Source organism: Notolepis coatsorum (genome assembly GCF_963971535.1).
Source record: "Notolepis coatsorum genome assembly, chromosome: 4".
Classification (NCBI taxonomy): domain Eukaryota; kingdom Metazoa; phylum Chordata; class Actinopteri; order Aulopiformes; family Paralepididae; genus Notolepis; species Notolepis coatsorum.
Genome location: NC_140168.1, coordinates 13506954 through 13524977, shown reverse-complemented (window position 1 = coordinate 13524977; position 18024 = coordinate 13506954). Strand labels below are relative to the sequence as shown.

The following is an 18024-nucleotide window of genomic DNA, read 5'->3' as shown; positions in this document are numbered from 1 at the left end:
TACACTAGATTAGATTCGATTGGATTCGATTGGATTAGGTTAGATTCGGTTAGATTAGATTCGATTGGATTAGGTTAGGTTTGATTAGATTAGGTTAGATTAGATTAGGTTAGGTTAGGTTAGATTAGATTAGATTAGATTTGTTTTGATTAGATTGGATTAGGTTAGATTGGATTAGGTTAGGTTCGATTATATTAGGTTAGATTAGATTAGGTTAGGTTAGATTAGATTAGATTAGATTAGATTAGATTAGATTAGGTTAGATTAGATTAGGTTAGTGTAACTGAGGGGTACAATTCCCTGACTGTATTGATAAGTATGGTATTATTAAACCACTACCGCTTGTACTTTAACTTCTGGCCATCCAGTACATGATATAGATATGATGAACACTTTCCCACCTGATGAAACGAAGTCCACACAAATGTATAAATCGAATATTTTATATAGCAAAGGGTATATACAACGTTCACTTAATGACATTTATGATTTGAAATGCACTTGTAAGGCAAATGAGTATTCGTAGGTAAATCAACATTGAATGTCCAATCTCTGGTTACGCAGGGAGTAAGTATACAACCTGGTTCTTTAGGGAACTATAGCGATGGTACTTAAATGATTATAGCTGGATACACTAAGGGGGGGGGGGGTCCCGCTGGTTGTAAGACAGTAGGGGGGGGGTTAGAAGAGCCGCTGGCGGTATCCCATCTGGCCGACGATTTCTTGGGAGAATTCAGAGTTCTGAACACGGTGCCCACAGAACCTCGGTCCACAGATGAATACAGCTGGACCCTCTGGTGGACGGTAGCTGCCGGTCCACAGCGAAGAGACGTGAGGCGACCTCACTCGGGGTAGAGCGCCGTCTCACCTGGACTCCTCTCCGGGGGGTAGTTCCAACACTCAGCAGTGTTGGCCGTTATCCATGGAATAATCAAAGCACCCAAAGCATGTAGATAATCCAAGCCGTGGAAGGCTCGCCGTCGTCCGGGTAAAGTAATCCAATGTACAGGTCCACTCGTCCTGGCCCGGAGCTCCTCGGATGCAAGCACCACACGTGGTCTGCCCAGCCTGGTTAAGACTCCAGATAACGTCAGGAACGATGGGGGTACTGCTCACTTTATAACTCTAACCGAACGATGCACCATACATAATAGACTATTATTAACTTAATAGAAATACGTCCAACTCGACGGTATAGTGCCAAACTATGACAATTCAACTATTAATCCACACGATGTCTCAATGCCTATTCTGAGGCCAAGTAGGCCTTACTACACCACACGTGCGTAGTGGGTGAGGCTTCGCGTCTGTTACTTAGTTGGAGGGTAAAGAACTAATGGACTAAAAAGGAAAGTTCTACTTTACTTGCGCCATATATATATGCGCTGTGAACAAATAGTACCATTCGTATTTCGCCAGACGTATTCCTACGCGGAACCGGGCTTGCCACGACATGTTGGTCGGCACGATTGAACTTGAACCAAGGGGCATGGCTGCTGGCGCCAGGTTCTCGTCCAATGGTAGAATGAAACTATTATGGGCTGTTAGTAGACTAAAGGGATATTCAGTGCATATTGTACAAGGAATATACAGGGGATATCAAACGATATACAAATACTATTAAATATATATCCATAAATAAATATATATATTCGGTTTAATCTGATCCTTCACAACAGCCACCCCCTAATTAGTCCCACCTAATTAGCTAAGCAGAGACAGATTAACCGCACTGTCTACCACTCAAGGTCCGCTGTAAGGGTCAGTCAACTCACAAGTCATGGGGTCATGGTCGTCATCGATAGTGTCTGGGAGTCGGGGCAGTTCTATTAGCCTCGCCACGGGTCGTGTGTAAGTTCGCCCTTGGACGAGCACTTCAGCTGCTCGGACCTTGCCATCGGCACCGGTGATCACTTTGCTTACGCGGCCAGCCGGCCACATAGCTCTGGGTAGTGACTGGTCGATAATCATGACGACTGTTCCTTCTGTCAAATTGTCTCTCTCTTTTACCCACTTCTGGCGGGTCTGTAGAGACGGTAGGTAGTGGAGCAGGAAGCTGCTCCAAAACTTGTCAGCTAGTACTTGACTGTACCTCCACATTCTTCGGCCGTTCGCTTCTTCAGGCCTGTACATTGTCTGGGGTAGCGCGGGGTCCAGCCGCCCCATTAAGAGTGTGTTGGGGGTGACTGGGTCGACATCTGCTACATCACTGGAGACGTAGCCGAGGGGCTTGGAGTTCAATACTCCCTCGATCTCCGTGAGGACTGTCATTAGGACTTCTTCCGCCACAGTCTGGGCCCCAAGCACGGCGTACAGGGCTGTCTTTATAGAACGTACTTCTCGTTCCCAGGTTCCACCGAAGTGGGGTGCGTTCGGGGGATTAAACTGGAAGTCAATCTGGGATGGAGCGAGGTGGGTCTTAAGTTCTGGGCCCATAGCTTGGAAGCTCTCTCTCAGCTCTCTTTCTCCGCCTTTGAAGTTTGTCCCGTGATCAGACAACAATGTAGACGGTTTTCCTTTCCGTGATGTGAATCTTCGGAAGGCCATAAGGAATGAGTCTGTGCTCATGGTCGGAAGGAGTTCGATATGAATCGCTCTGGTGGTCATGCATTTGAATACAATACCCCACCGCTTCTCGGTTCCTCTTCCTCTCTTTATATACAACGGGCCAAAACAGTCCATGCCTGTGGAGTGGAATGGCTTGTCGCCGAGTCGGAGGCGACAGGGGGGTAGGTCAGCCATCCGAGGTATGCTGGGCTGCGCGCGCCACTTTCGGCAGTCTAGACAGGTTCGCTGGAAGCGTCGCACCGCTTCTCTTCCTTGAAGTATCCAATAGCGACGTCTGATCTCCGTGAAGACTCTCTCTGCTCCTGCGTGGTGTACATCCTCGTCGTATTTCTTTATGATCAGCTCTGTGACCTTGTGTCGGCTGTTCAAGACTATCGGGTACTTAATGTCATCCGGTAGATCGGGGGCTCTCCGCAGGCGACCACCCACTCTGATGAGAGTATGGGCGCCGCTCTCGGGTGCCAGGTGGAGCAGTCTGCTGTCTGATGGGACGGGCTTTCCTCCCTGTAGACAGTCTAGCTCATCGGGGAACGAGTCTCTTTGGGCTCGTTGTAGTAGAAGAAGTTCTGCTTCTTCGTAGTCAGCTGCTGAAATGTCAGTGGTGGACTGAATCTCTGGGTGGTGCCACATGAGTGTCTTTAGCTGCGCACTCTGTAGGGTAATGCAGTCATCTATGTTGGGGTCTGTGGAGGCGACTGTGCTCAGTCCACAGAACATAGGTTTCTTGTTCTCAGCCTCCTCTTTACTTGCTTCCCGTGGGGTGGGCGTAGGCCACTCTTCTTCCGGGAGCTTGAGGAATTCTGGTCCGTCACTGTAGATGTTGCGACGGGTGAGGTCATCCAGGGACATTCCCCGGGTGATGACGTCAGCTGGGTTGTGTTTGGTGTCCACATACCGCCAGCTCGCTGCTTCTGTTAACTCTTGAATCTCGGTGACTCTGACTCCCACGAAGACTTTGTATCTGCATGAATCAGACTTGATCCATGTGAGTACTGTCATGGAGTCTGACCACAAGATTGTTCTGTGCACCGGAATGGTGAGTTCACGTTGGATTAACGTGGCTAGATGCGCTCCTGCTAGGGCTGCGCAGAGCTCTAGACGCGGGATAGATTGTTGCTTTCGTGGGGCTATTCTTGAGCGAGCCAGGATGAAAGCAGTGTGTATCTCGCCTCCCTTCTCTTGGGCACGCAAGTAGTCCACCGATCCATAGGCTACTTCGGAGGCGTCACTGAAGACGTGTAGATCCATCTTGCATGTCTCTGGCCTCACCGTGGGTGGGAAGTAGCTACGGCGTATATTGACGCCTGGGAGCGAGCGGAGTTCCGTCTCCCACTCTCTCCATGTGGAGGCAAGGTGTGCGGGTATTGGGTCGTCCCAGCCCTGGTCCTTGTCCCATAGTGCTCGTACAATCATCTTTGCCCTGGTGGTGTAAGGTAGAATACATCCCAACGGGTCATATTGTCTGGCGAGTGTTCTGTACACACTCCGTCTGGTGGTCGGTGTCGCCGTCGACCTTCCCTGCTCTGGAGTCAGGGGTTTGTGTCTATAGTGGAGCGAGTCTGTTTTGAAGCGCCAGACTAGTCCTAGTGTCATTTCTTGGGCTTCTCCTGGGATGGTCGCCATCCAGGTCTCGCTGCTGGCAGCCTTGTCCGCGGGGGAGAGGCTGCGCAATACGTGCGGGTCACTGCTGGCCCACTGCCTGAGATCAAAGCCGCCTTTGATCAGGGAGGCGCGTAGCTTGATTAGGAGAGCCTCGGCTTCTTCTTGAGTCGAAACGCTTTGTAAACAGTTGTCCACGTAGAAACTGTTCTTCACACTGTGTCGGACCTCTTCATCTGCTGCTGGGTCCTCTGCGACGTGTTTCTGTAGTGCAAATGTAGCACAGCACGGGCTGCATGTGGTTCTGAAGGGGAGTACTTCCCACTGGTAGATGGCTGGGTTCTCATCTCCGATCCTCTCTCTCCATAGGAACCGCAGCAGGGGCTTGTCCTCCTCCACTAGTCTCACCTGCAGGAACATCCCTTTGATATCCCCGCTGATAGCCACCTTGTCCTGGCGGAAGCGCAGTAGCACGCCCAGTAGGGAGGGGCCGAGTGTGGGGCCGGGCAAGAGCTCTTTATTCAGATTTTGGGATCCGATCTGGTAGCTGCAGTTAAACACAATGCGATCCTTGCCGTTGTGGTGGACCTTGTGGTGCGGCACGTACCATGATTCGGTCGTCTGATCGGCCTCTTTAATGTCAATCTTTGTCACGTGTCCCGCTGTGATTAGCTTCTCAATCTCAGCGCGGTACACACTCTCTTGAGCGGGGTCTTTGGCTAGGCGCCGCTCTGTGTTCAATAGATAGCGCTCCGTGGCGTCTTTCTTTGCGTGAAAGGTGGGCATTCCCTCTCGCCTCAGGAGTGGAGTTGCGTATCTCATCACTCCGCCGACTGTGACTCTCTTTGTCCCTTGCTCGAGTAGGTTGATGGCGTAAATGTCTTCTGTAGAACGAATATCTTTCTTTTCGTTCTTAAAGGGCATTGTCTCTAGTGTCCATAGCCTCTCGACATGCTGCAGGAGAGTGGTGTCTTCTTCTGTCGTTCTGGAGTGGAGGCAGCTAGTGGCTGCTGTTCGGTTGAGAGATTTAGCGAGGGGGCCTTGTAGTGTCCACCCTAGGCGGGTCTCGACTGCTGCAGGACAGCCTCGGGGTCCTGTATGGACCCGGTCAATCGGGACGATGAGGTCTGCATGGTCGGAGCCTATCAGCAGGGTCGGGGTGGCGCCGTCTATGAGCGGGATAGGTAGTTGACGCAGGTGCACATATTTTTCCATCAGCTTGGCGATGGGGTAGGTGTACTGCGATAGTCCTATTTCTTGGCTGGTGAAAGCATTTGTAATCCTATACCGTCGCTCTGGCTGCCCGCTTGCTGCGATAGTGAAGGAGACATTCTCGCCCTTTATCGTCTTTAAATCTCTTCTTATTGTCCGAATCGTCATTTGGTTCTCGCTCCCCCGCAGTCCCAGCTGGGCCGCAGCGGACGCGAGCAGAAGGGTCTTCTCTGACCCGTCATCAAGGACGGCGTAAGTGTCCATGACTTTATCTTGGTAGCTCAATGTCACACGGACTACCTTTAAGAGCACTTGGGCGCCGCTGCTGCTGGCGGGGTCGATGTACATGACACTTGCCTTGGTGCCGCTCGATGGTGCAGGTGAAGGCCGTCTTCTGTTACTGTCGTGTAGTATATCTAGATGGGCTCCGTCACACCGACTGCACCTTTTCTTTAGGCGGCATTCGGCTGCCATGTGACTGCGCGCACATCGGTAACAGCGCCTGTTGGACTTTATCCATTGACTCACTTCTTCTGCATTCATCTTTGTGAACAGGTCACATTGTGACAGCCAGTGTTCTTTCTCACAGTAGGGGCACACCATCTTCCACTTCTCTTTTCTCGAGGGGGTACTGTGGCTCTTACTGCTCGGTACTGACTCTGATTGGTGCATGACAGTCACCGATCTTCTTCCATCGTTTATTCTCCTGGGTCCCTCTCTGGAGCTTGGCGTGCTCCGCACGAACGTATCCAGTCGTAAGCTGCTGACTTCTCTCGCCAGGAAGTCGGCTAGATCAAGGAGGGATGGTTCGGGACCGTTAGGATCACGGTGGTCTCTCTGCCGCCTAAAACGCTCTTGTCTTGCGGGTGGCAGCTTCTCTAGAATCCTCTCGACGTTAGAGTTGGCGTATAGCTCATGCATGCCCTTTTCCCGTTGCGCTCCCAGCATCCCTACCAGGGACTGCACTTTGATTGACAGGTCGTCTAATGAGCGATTGTCTGTTGCTGGGGGTAGGCGATCAATATGCCTTATCTCTTGGATTACGTAATCCCATATACGTCCATATCTCTGGTCCAGCGCTGCTAGGGCCGCGGTGTATGGGGTCGTAGAGGTGGCATAGGCTAGCGCTATATTGTGCGCTCGCGGTACTTTCAGGTGCTTCAGTAATATTGCATACTTGTGACGTTCATCAGCGACATCCACCATCATTGTCTCTAAGCACATCCGGAGCTCCGTGTACTGTGCTCGATTCTCATAGGTGAAGTCTGGAAACGACGGCGTGGCAATGTATGACGCCGTGGATGGCTGATACATCGGTGAGCGTTGGGGGAGAGACCTCCTAGGCGAGTCTCCTCTTGCGCCTCTCTGTGGGCTGGTACCGACAGGGTACCATGGCCCGCTGGTCCAGGTGCTATTCCTCGGGGCTGGTCGTGCGTCGTGCTCACCCGTGAATAGAGTCAGGGGTCTGTAGCGCAGCGCCGCGGGGGTATAGCCTGGGCTGTACTGGACCTCCTGGTCCGGTGGAGTACTGTGCTGTCGTCGGGCTTGGTTCTCCTCCTCTCCCTCTTCTTCTTCTATCAGGTCCTCTAGATCCTGTAGTCGTTTATTTAGCTTCTCCGCAGTGTATGCCGCTCCTTCCTTGTAGCTGGGTCTCGCTTGGACCGGTCTGGGAAGGGGGTCTGCGGGGGGTATAGGCTTGGTCTGTTGGTCAAGTTCAGGGTCGCTTGCTCGGTTAGGAGACGCTGCCCTTGACTGTTGTCTCGACGAGTTCCTTGAACCCCTGGCGGAGGGAGAGGGTGTTGCCTTGAGGATCAGCTGCTCCATTAGTTGCGCTTGTAACTTGTCGCGCTCGGCTTCGCGCTTGGTGAGATCTGCTTCTCTTTGGGCACCGGCAGCGGCGCGCTGTGCGTCGGCCCGGTCTCTTGCCATATTCTCTTCCGTCTGAAGGCGTCTCATCTCCAGGCGTATGCGCTCTTCTTCGCTCCGTGGCTGCGCTTGGAGTTGTTCGCGCTCGATAAGCATCTGTGCTTGGAGTCGATCGCGTTCGCCCTGAAGTCGATCGCGTTCACCCTGAAGTCGATCGCGTTCGGTAGAGGCTGTCAGGCTGACGAGGAACGCCTGTTGTAGCATCCTCTCCGCTTCGCTGGGGGAAGACGGTTGTAGAGGTGAGCCGCTCCTGGGTGAGCCGCTCGTTGGGGAGTCCTGGAGCTCTATTTCCTCGGCGCTCTCCTCCTCTTCCTCCGTGCAGAGTTCTCTCTCTGTAGGGTTGTCTTCCTCCCGGGGCTGGTCGGGGACTACTTCTTCGGTATTGGCGGGGGGTAAAGGCATGTCAGCTCCCTCCTGGTCCCCACCGTGAGCTTGGTCAGTTACATTAGAACCCACTAGGGCCTCTGTGGTCGGGGAAACCTGGTCGTTAACAGACATAATTTTACTTTCTACTTTTACCGCGTTTACCGTTTGTCGAAAGCTAGGTAGTTGACTGACAGCGTAATCCTCTAAGTACTGAGGTGGCTGTCGTCTGCGCTGCGGGCGTTCTACGTTAGGAGGACCGTTTCGTGGAGTGTTCATCATAGGCCATTTCAATATTAATAACACTATATTAATATTACACTAGTTACCATCCGGCTCGAAGGACCAATTGTAACTGAGGGGTACAATTCCCTGACTGTATTGATAAGTATGGTATTATTAAACCACTACCGCTTGTACTTTAACTTCTGGCCATCCAGTACATTATATAGATATGATGAACACTTTCCCACCTGATGAAACGAAGTCCACACAAATGTATAAATCGAATATTTTATATAGCAAAGGGTATATACAACGTTCACTTAATGACATTTATGATTTGAAATGCACTTGTAAGGCAAATGAGTATTCGTAGGTAAATCAACATTGAATGTCCAATCTCTGGTTACGCAGGGAGTAAGTATACAACCTGGTTCTTTAGGGAACTATAGCGATGGTACTTAAATGATTATAGCTGGATACACTAAGGGGGGGGGGGGTCCCGCTGGTTGTAAGACAGTAGGGGGGGGGTTAGAAGAGCCGCTGGCGGTATCCAATCTGGCCGACGATTTCTTGGGAGAATTCAGAGTTCTGAACACGGTGCCCACAGAACCTCGGTCCACAGATGAATACAGCTGGACCCTCTGGTGGACGGTAGCTGCCGGTCCACAGCGAAGAGACGTGAGGCGACCTCACTCGGGGTAGAGCGCCGTCTCACCTGGACTCCTCTCCGGGGGGTAGTTCCAACACTCAGCAGTGTTGGCCGTTATCCATGGAATAATCAAAGCACCCAAAGCATGTAGATAATCCAAGCCGTGGAAGGCTCGCCGTCGTCCGGGTAAAGTAATCCAATGTACAGGTCCACTCGTCCTGGCCCGGAGCTCCTCGGATGCAAGCACCACACGTGGTCTGCCCAGCCTGGTTAAGACTCCAGATAACGTCAGGAACGATGGGGGTACTGCTCACTTTATAACTCTAACCGAACGATGCACCATACATAATAGACTATTATTAACTTAATAGAAATACGTCCAACTCGACGGTATAGTGCCAAACTATGACAATTCAACTATTAATCCACACGATGTCTCAATGCCTATTCTGAGGCCAAGTAGGCCTTACTACACCACACGTGCGTCGTGGGTGAGGCTTCGCGTCTGTTACTTAGTTGGAGGGTAAAGAACTAATGGACTAAAAAGGAAAGTTCTACTTTACTTGCGCCATATATATATGCGCTGTGAACAAATAGTACCATTCGTATTTCGCCAGACGTATTCCTACGCGGAACCGGGCTTGCCACGACATGTTGGTCGGCACGATTGAACTTGAACCAAGGGGCATGGCTGCTGGCGCCAGGTTCTCGTCCAATGGTAGAATGAAACTATTATGGGCTGTTAGTAGACTAAAGGGATATTCAGTGCATATTGTACAAGGAATATACAGGGGATATCAAACGATATACAAATACTATTAAATATATATCCATAAATAAATATATATATTCGGTTTAATCTGATCCTTCACAACAGTTAGGTTAGATTAGATTAGATTAGATTAGATTAGATTAGATTAGGTTAGATTAGGTTAGGTTAGATTAGATTAGATTAGATTAGATTAGGTTAGGTTAGGTTAGGTTCGATTAGATTAGGTTAGATTCGATTCGATTCGATTCGATTCGATTAGGTTAGATTAGGTTAGGTTAGATTAGATTAGATTAGATTAGATTAGATTAGATTAGATTAGATTAGATTAGATTAGGTTAGGTTAGATTAGATTAGATTAGATTAGATTAGATTAGGTTAGATTTGATTAGATTAGGTTAGATTAGATTAGATTAGATTAGATTAGATTAGATTAGATTAGATTAGATTAGATTAGATTAGATTAGATTAGACTAGGTTAGATTAGATTAGATTAGGTTAGATACTGTACCTGCTTCCTGTTGTAGTCTTTCAGGGCCGTCTCAAAGCCCTCCTCCAGCCTCTCAAAGGCAATGCCCACATCTGTGGCCCACCACACCTGACTGCCAGTCAGACCCACCTGTGCATGGGAGGAAAACAGTGTTGGATTCTCTTTGTTCTACGTTCTGATGGTTTCTATACTGTGCATCTTCTGGTAGCCACTAGATGGCGCTGTCTTGTAAGTGAATGTACAGCAGGGACTGTTTCCTGTTCCCGTTTAGAGGAACACAAGATGCATCTATACTTTCCGTAGCCGCATTTCTGCAGGACGCTCTCTGATTGGCCACTGACTGACGCTCTCTGATTGGCCACTGACATGTTTGCCCAATCGCGTGACGAGTTGTGTCTTTGCCCATTTCCGCGTCGAACAGCCTGCAAACTACCTGGCGTTCTATCGCCATGCTCTAAGACAAACTCTAACCTTAACCTACTTCGAAAGAGTGCCTAAGCCGCAGTGTGCGAACCATACCATGATTTTCGGGGGAGCTCCCGGGTGTGTGTGTGTGTGGGGGGGGGGGGGGGGGAAGCTCAGAGCGCTTTTTCCTGGGTCTCGCGACTGCCGCAAAAACGCGAGGCGTGGGAAAAGGAACGCGCCGGCAGCGTCTGTGGCATAGAAATGAATGACAGACAGGAGCTGACAACTCATAAAACGTCCCGGTCGACACGGCCCCTATTAGGCTATAGGTATGAGCAGAGTCATAGAATATGACTCTGGGTATGAGTAACGGTATAGAACCACATAGAGCACACCAAACAGGTCTGCAGGCATGATGAAGATGCACATATTAAAATACACATGCTCAGATTAACCCCTCTGATCCAACACTAAAATTCACACACAACAGTCCTATTTACACATAAACACACGGATGCACCAATACCGAACAACAAGTCCACGACCAAACACATCGAGTCTAACATTATTATAGTAGTAGGCAAATGCAACATTATCGCCACCGACCTGATGGTGAAGATCTGCCCAATTCTCAAAATCTGCATGTGACAGAAGTAGTCCCCGCAGCAGGCTGCTTCGCATTCTTTGTAAAACCAAAATTGGTTAGAAGGCTTACTTCTTTGATATTTCATTTAACTTTCGACATTACGCTTGTTTGATGAAGTTTGATTTGTGCCTGCAGGCTGCAGCGCCGCCACGCTCCGAATGGTAAACGCAAGAATAGCATGTTGCCATCTATTACGAGTAGGGTATATCTGCAGTGCCGATATAGGGTATATCTGCAGTGCAGATTTATGCTATTGTCTATTACAGTGAATTACTGCGCAAATCATTAATCATACATCAAAATAACATAATTGTATTATTATACACAATGATGATACAGAAAATTACAGAAAAATGAGAAATGCATGGCAAAAATAGCATTTATTTTCAGTAATTTAGAGACCCCCCAAAAATTCACAAATCATGTTTTCAGGGGAGCTGATGTCTGATCTAGGGGAGCCATGGCTCACCAAGCTCCCCCATGATTCGCACCCAAGCCTAACCAGTGTAGAAACTGGCATCGGCCAATCAGAGAGCGTCCTGCAGAAATGCGGCTACGGAAAGTATAGACGCACACAAGATGGCCACACGAGCAAACAGCTGTTCTAATCCAGCCAGCATCCTTGTTATTTGGCTCTATCATAAACCACAAACATACTCTGCACAATTGTTTTTAGGAGAGACATTGTAATATGCTTCTGATACTACTACCTACTACTACTACTACTACTACTACTACTACTACTACTACTACTACTACTACTACTACTACTACTACTACTACTACTACTACTACTACTACTACTAATAATAATAATAATAATAATAATAATAATAATAATAATAATAATAATAATAATAATAATAATAATAATAATAATAATAATAATAATACACTTTATTTGTATTATAGCACCTTTCATACAAGAATTTCAGCCCAAAGTACAGCAGTAATGTAGACACAAAATAGACATAGGCATACAATTAGCATAAAATTGGCATAATTATAGACAGGCATACAATGAGCAGAAATATATATTAAAACCTCCCGAAAAATGTGTAATAGATTCATAAAAAAATACAATATACATAGATATATATTGTAATAGATTTCTGTCATTAAATTCTATAAAATAAATAATGTAATAGATTTATTATTGACTATTTATTGAGGATGAACTCATTTTGAGTTCATCCTGTGAAACAAATAAATACACTTCCACAAAATTAATGTCCACATATACCTGTTAAGCTCAGTCTTACAGTACCTGTGCAGGGTAGTCAAAGAACCACTGGTCCCGTGGTTTGTCCTCATATGCAGCCACCGCTTCCTGGATCTCCTTCCTGACAGTACAGCGCATGGTGCTCTCCAGGGCACTCAACCAGCACTCTGCCTGAGGGGGGGAGGGGGAGACAGACAGACAGACAGACAGACAGACAGACAGACAGACAGACAGACAGACAGACAGACAGACAGACAGACAGACAGACAGACAGACAGACAGACAGACAGACAGACAGACAGACAGACAGACAGACAGACAGACAGACAGACAGAAGGTTTCACTATTTCCTTTTAAACCTTTATTTATACTCGAAAGGCAACTGAGGTTTACAGTTACAGTTACGTCGAGTGTACATACAGAGATAAGCGATCATAAATACAGCATAGAAATCACAGAATAGAAAATTACAACAGTAACAAGACAACAAGCACTCTACGGACCTTTAACACATTAACTGCCAGGGAGTTTGCCCGTCTCATACCACTCTCTGCCACCACTCTAAGTCTATGGAGATGTTCACCTTCTTTGCAGGGCTATAACTTTTTCAATTGTATTGCTAAATTGACATTACTATGGCCCATTCAACATCGATTATCTATCGTTCAGGATGTAGGAACGTTATACTTTTTCATTCATAGATTCATACGAAAATATCGTCTAGAATATAAATATGTTTTTATCGTTTTCTGCAGTAATTCCTAGAACGTGAGTTATAGGCATAAACGCATATATAGATTATCAACTGCCGTTTGTTGCCGATACACGCTATATTACAAATTTCAACTGTAGATGATCCTAAACGTTATGACTGATCATGCGCGGATGAACGGTGGGGGGGTCTTTTATAATTCCGTGATCGTCAGTAAATGATTTATGTAGTATGGGTGATATATTGATCAGAGCAGTTTGCATTAATAATAATAAACAATCACGTTGAAAATGACGTCAGCGTCCTCTTACCGTTCGCCGATGAGACTGGAGGAAAAAGATCCCACTTATTTGACGTGGATCGACTAGATCCATTTCCGGTTTATATAATAATAATAAACGCCCAAATCATATCGATTATTGAGTTATGGCAGCGATCCATATGTGTGTCTAGAGTCCCGCAACAATATGTGAGTGCCGGACGCATTTCCCCGGTGCACGGAGATCACCAGAGATCCATTTCCGGTTGTAACTCGCCCGATCACCACCAGGCGGCAGTATTGAAGCGTTGCAGAGTTGTGCAGGCTCCCACTGTATCAGCCGAGGCTGGGTGAGGGAATTATGAATACAATGGCGAAAAAATTAAATATGATCTCAATAACATCGTACGCCGTGGAATGGCAGAATTAGCATGACCTTGAAACACGTTGTACGACGTTATTGGCGCCAGATGTGTTAAGGGCATGCTCAAAACCCACCTTTTCGCCATAAACAATCCATGAGCTAGTTTTTTTAAATAAGGGTTGAAATGAAAAAATTAAACATGCTGTAGAAGAGGCTACTTTGTAGATATGTACAGTAGACTTTCAAGACATAGAAGCTGTATGTGGAGAACAAACACACACAGGCGGTTTGTATTGGTCACCTGTCCCTTGCAGACGCAGGGCTCGGAGAACGGAACATACTCCCCCTCTCGGCTGTACATCCCGATGGCGATCGCCTCCCCCTCCTCCTCCCCGTCTCTCTCCCCCTCCTCCCCTCCCCTCTCAGAGTCCTTGAAGCGCAGGTCTGCTATGTTGTCAAACAGCTTCAGCAGGTGCCTGGTCACCTGGGTTAATTAACACACACAACGTCGTTAGGCATCGTCATCATCATCATCATCATCATCATCATCATCATCACCATCATCATCATCATCATCATCATCAAGACCATCAACAGTATCGCCATCATCATCATCATCATCAACACCACCACTGTCATCATCATCATTATGACCACCATCAACATCATCATCATCATCATCATCATCATCATCATCATCATCATCATCATCATCATCATCATCATCATTATCACCTCCATCAACAGCATCATCATCATCATCACCTCCACCAGGACTATCACAGAATTTTATATATTCAATCCTGTACTATTTTGTTGACAACAAATTACATTCACTGCTTCACATTCACACTGGAGCAGTTGGGGGTTGAGTGCCTTGCTCAAGGGTAACATTAGTCGTTGAGGGAGAGGGGAGAGTGGCACTTGCTCGGGGATTCAAACCGCCACAATCCCACTCATTGACCTCCAGATTATCACCAACAACGATTGTTTGAACATATACATTATAATCAGGTTCAAATCCACCGGCTCCAGCTACTACCTGTTTGGGCTGTGTTCCCTTGGAGACGACCTCTCCAGCTACTACCTGTTTGGGCTGTGTTCCCTTGGAGACGATCTCCAGCTACTACCTGTTTGGGCTGTGTTCCCTTGGAGACGATCTCCAGCTACTACCTGTTTGGGCTGTGTTCCCTTGGAGACGACCTCTCCAGCTACTACCTGTTTGGGCTGTGTTCCCTTGGAGACGATCTCCAGCTACTACCTGTTTGGGCTGTGTTCCCTTGGAGACAACCTCTCCAGCTACTACCTGTTTGGGCTGTGTTCCCTTGGAGACGATCTCCAGCTACTACCTGTTTGGGCTGTGTTCCCTTGGAGACAACCTCTCCAGCTACTACCTGTTTGGGCTGTGTTCCCTTGGAGACAACCTCTCCAGCTACTACCTGTTTGGGCTGTGTTCCCTTGGAGACGACCTCTCCAGCTACTACCTGTTTGGGCTGTGTTCCCTTGGAGACGACCTCCAGCTACTACCTGTTTGGGCTGTGTTCCCTTGGAGACGACCTCCAGCTACTACCTGTTTGGGCTGCGTTCCCTTGGAGACGACCTCTCCAGCTACTACCTGTTTGGGCTGCGTTCCCTTGGAGACGACCTCTCCAGCTACTACCTGTTTGGGCTGTGTTCCCTTGGAGACGATCTCCAGCTACTACCTGTTTGGGCTGTGTTCCCTTGGAGACGATCTCCAGCAGGTCCTGCGCGGAGACGAAGTAGAACCTGGGGAAGGTGAGCCTCTTGGTCTCCAGGTACTCCGCCAGGGCCTTCTCGCACACAGACAGCCTCTGCTGCAGGGCCTCCAGCTTCTCCAGGAAGCCCGGCCGGTTGGTGACCTGCACCACGTTGCTGCTCTGCACCACCTCCGTCATTAGGTTCTGGGTGAGAAGGAGCAGGAGGACATGGAGATTAGGGCTGTCTTAAATACTTCGAAGCTTCATTCGATGGGCATGGGATTTTAATATGAAAATAAAATTTGAATATATAATATACTGAGCACTGAGCACACATTAGGAACAAATGTAACGTTAGCACCCACCACATCAAGTACGTCTACATAACATATAAGAGTTGTTTGTAGGTCGGAAATGATGGAATAGATTTACCAACAAAAAAGCTGTTTAACCTGCTCATACCTTATTAAAAGCGTGGGGCAGGAGCAGCACGGATAACTTGGTTCTGCATGTATCGTGCTTCCATTCAAACAGATGGCAACACACGTGACGTCAAATCTCACTCGCGTGAGACTTCCTCTCTAGATACTCTTCAATACATGGCCAGGGTACTCCTGGGTCCTAGTGCCCCCTACCCCATGTTACACTATATGTCATGCACATGTATTTTATGTTAATAAAATTGCATTTATCTTTAGTCCTAATTCTGTCACTGTTCTGTCATAAAGAAGGGTGTATCTGAAAGCTGTCTACAACATTTGTAACAGGTGATGAAAAAGTAAACAAATAATTAACTGTATTAGACATTTGTTAATGATGAATAGGCTTCACTTCAGATTAGGGCACACACTAGCATCTGCAAATGATTTATAGATGTTTTATGAATGTCTTAACAAATCATTTGTTGAACATGAAAAATAAATGGAGATACAGTATAGTCGTTTTTTCATATCCATTTTTCAAAGCATCTACAAATGTGTTACACACATTAAACAACATTATTTAATGATGAACAAATCAAGTACAAACAATGTTGATAATGAGTTATAAATAATGTAGAACTAATCTGTAAATGTTATACAAATATGGTTATAAATGATTTAATAATAATTTATGAATGTATATAAATGGTTTGTTCATGATTAGTTCATTATCTACAAATACCTTATAAATGTATTATAACAGGGTGTTATTATAAAGTGCTACCCATATCTCTTGTCGTGGAATTAACACAACATTATGCATACTTTTCACAATAAATTAAATAAGAATTTGTTCTTACTTGCTTGCCTGGGTAAATAAAGGTTAAATAAATGTAAGAATGTATTTTTAAATTTTTTGAAAAAACCGATAACGATCATTTCCGCTATGACATTTTAATGCCAATATCGGCCGATAATATCGGACATCCCTATATTATTATTATTATTATTATTATTATTATTATTATTATTATTATTATTATTATTATTATTATTATTATTATTATTATTATTATTATTATTATTATTATTATTATTATTATTATTATTATTATTATAAGCTACTGTACTACCTGGAAGTCGCTGTGGATGCCCTGGAAGCGCTCGGCGTCGTGGGCCAGCTGGCTGCGGATGTCGTGGCTGTTGGTGAAGATGCTGTTGAGGTGAGCCCAGGTCCTCTGCACCGACATGCAGGAGGAGATCACCAGGTCGGCCACCATCAGCCTCCTCTGCCAGCCGCTCACCTGGGCCTGGAAGTACTCCACGTACTTACTCATCAGGATGTTCTGCAGCTGCACCTGAGGGGGGATGGATGGGGATGTTAAGCTTTAAGGTCCCCCTATAGGCTTTAAACAGGCGGCAGTTCCACCAGCAGGAGGCGATCTGGGAGCTGCTTCACACCGAAGCAACTTACATCAAGAAGCTCAGAGTCATCACTGATGTAAGCACACCTCTCTCTCTCTCTCTCTCTCTCTCTCTCTCTCTCTCTCTCTCTCTCTCTCTCTCTCTCTCTCTCTCTCTCTCTCTCCCTCTCTCTCTCTCTCTCTCCCTCCCTCTCTCTCTCTCCCCTCCTCTCTCTCTCTCTCCCTCTCTCTCTCTCCTCCCTCTCTCTCTCTCTCTCTCTCTCTCTCTCTCTCTCTCTCTCTCTCTCTCTCTCTCTCTCTCTCTCTCTCTCTCTCTCTCTCTCTCTCTCTCTCTCTCTCTCTCTCTCTCTCTCTCTCTCTCTCTCTGCTTTTCTTTATCATAAATCGATCAATACTCGATACCACCACACTCATTGGCTACAACCCTGTGCAAAGATCTTCGAGATCGCCAAATGATATGACGGAGCTAGAGCCCCGGGAGTCGGGGGTGGTAATGTGTACTTTTGCGTACTTTGGCACACGCCTCACATATCGGCATGTAACTCGAGAACCGCTGAACGGATCTTGTCACCTGAAATGGCAATCGACAGGCAACAAATAGGGCTTTAATCCTATCTATATATTGTATTAAAAGACATGCACACCCGAGCCACTAGAGGTCGGCAAAGAATCGTCCACATGTGGGCCCTTGGATGTTAAGAGGTCAATGTTTTTAAATATTTTTTTTTGTAGCCAAGAGTAAAGACCATAACCCTATCAAAAACAGTAGTCAATGTGTATATTTTCATTTTTACTGATGTTTTATACGATTTATCGGAAATACAAATTTATCTGAAAATGCAAATTATCGTAAAAACCGCAAGAAATGACTAAATCCAGATTCAACCCTGCCACTGGAAAGAGGAGCATTTTCCCTATCCATAGATGTATGATTTGGTCATAATAAGGTCAAGGTCAAGTTCAAGGTCAAATATGAATTTATAATTAAAGTCGATTATCATTCATTACTGTATCTACACATCCTTCTGTTTAATCATCTTCCCGCGGTTCA

General features: G+C 46.7%; 1 protein-coding gene across 1 annotated transcript in view; it reads right to left on the bottom strand.

Moving 5' to 3' along the window:
• The window catches only part of LOC311226411 (dynein axonemal heavy chain 11-like), a gene marked incomplete at both ends in the record, with an annotated part of 709106 nt that overhangs the window by 605146 nt on the left and 85936 nt on the right, over positions 1–18024 (bottom strand). The window contains 5 exon segments of the mRNA XM_084311837.1: positions 9823–9930; positions 12120–12245; positions 13711–13893; positions 15113–15331; positions 16683–16907. Of these exon segments, the coding sequence (XP_084167963.1) occupies positions 9823–9930; positions 12120–12245; positions 13711–13893; positions 15113–15331; positions 16683–16907 (861 nt within the window).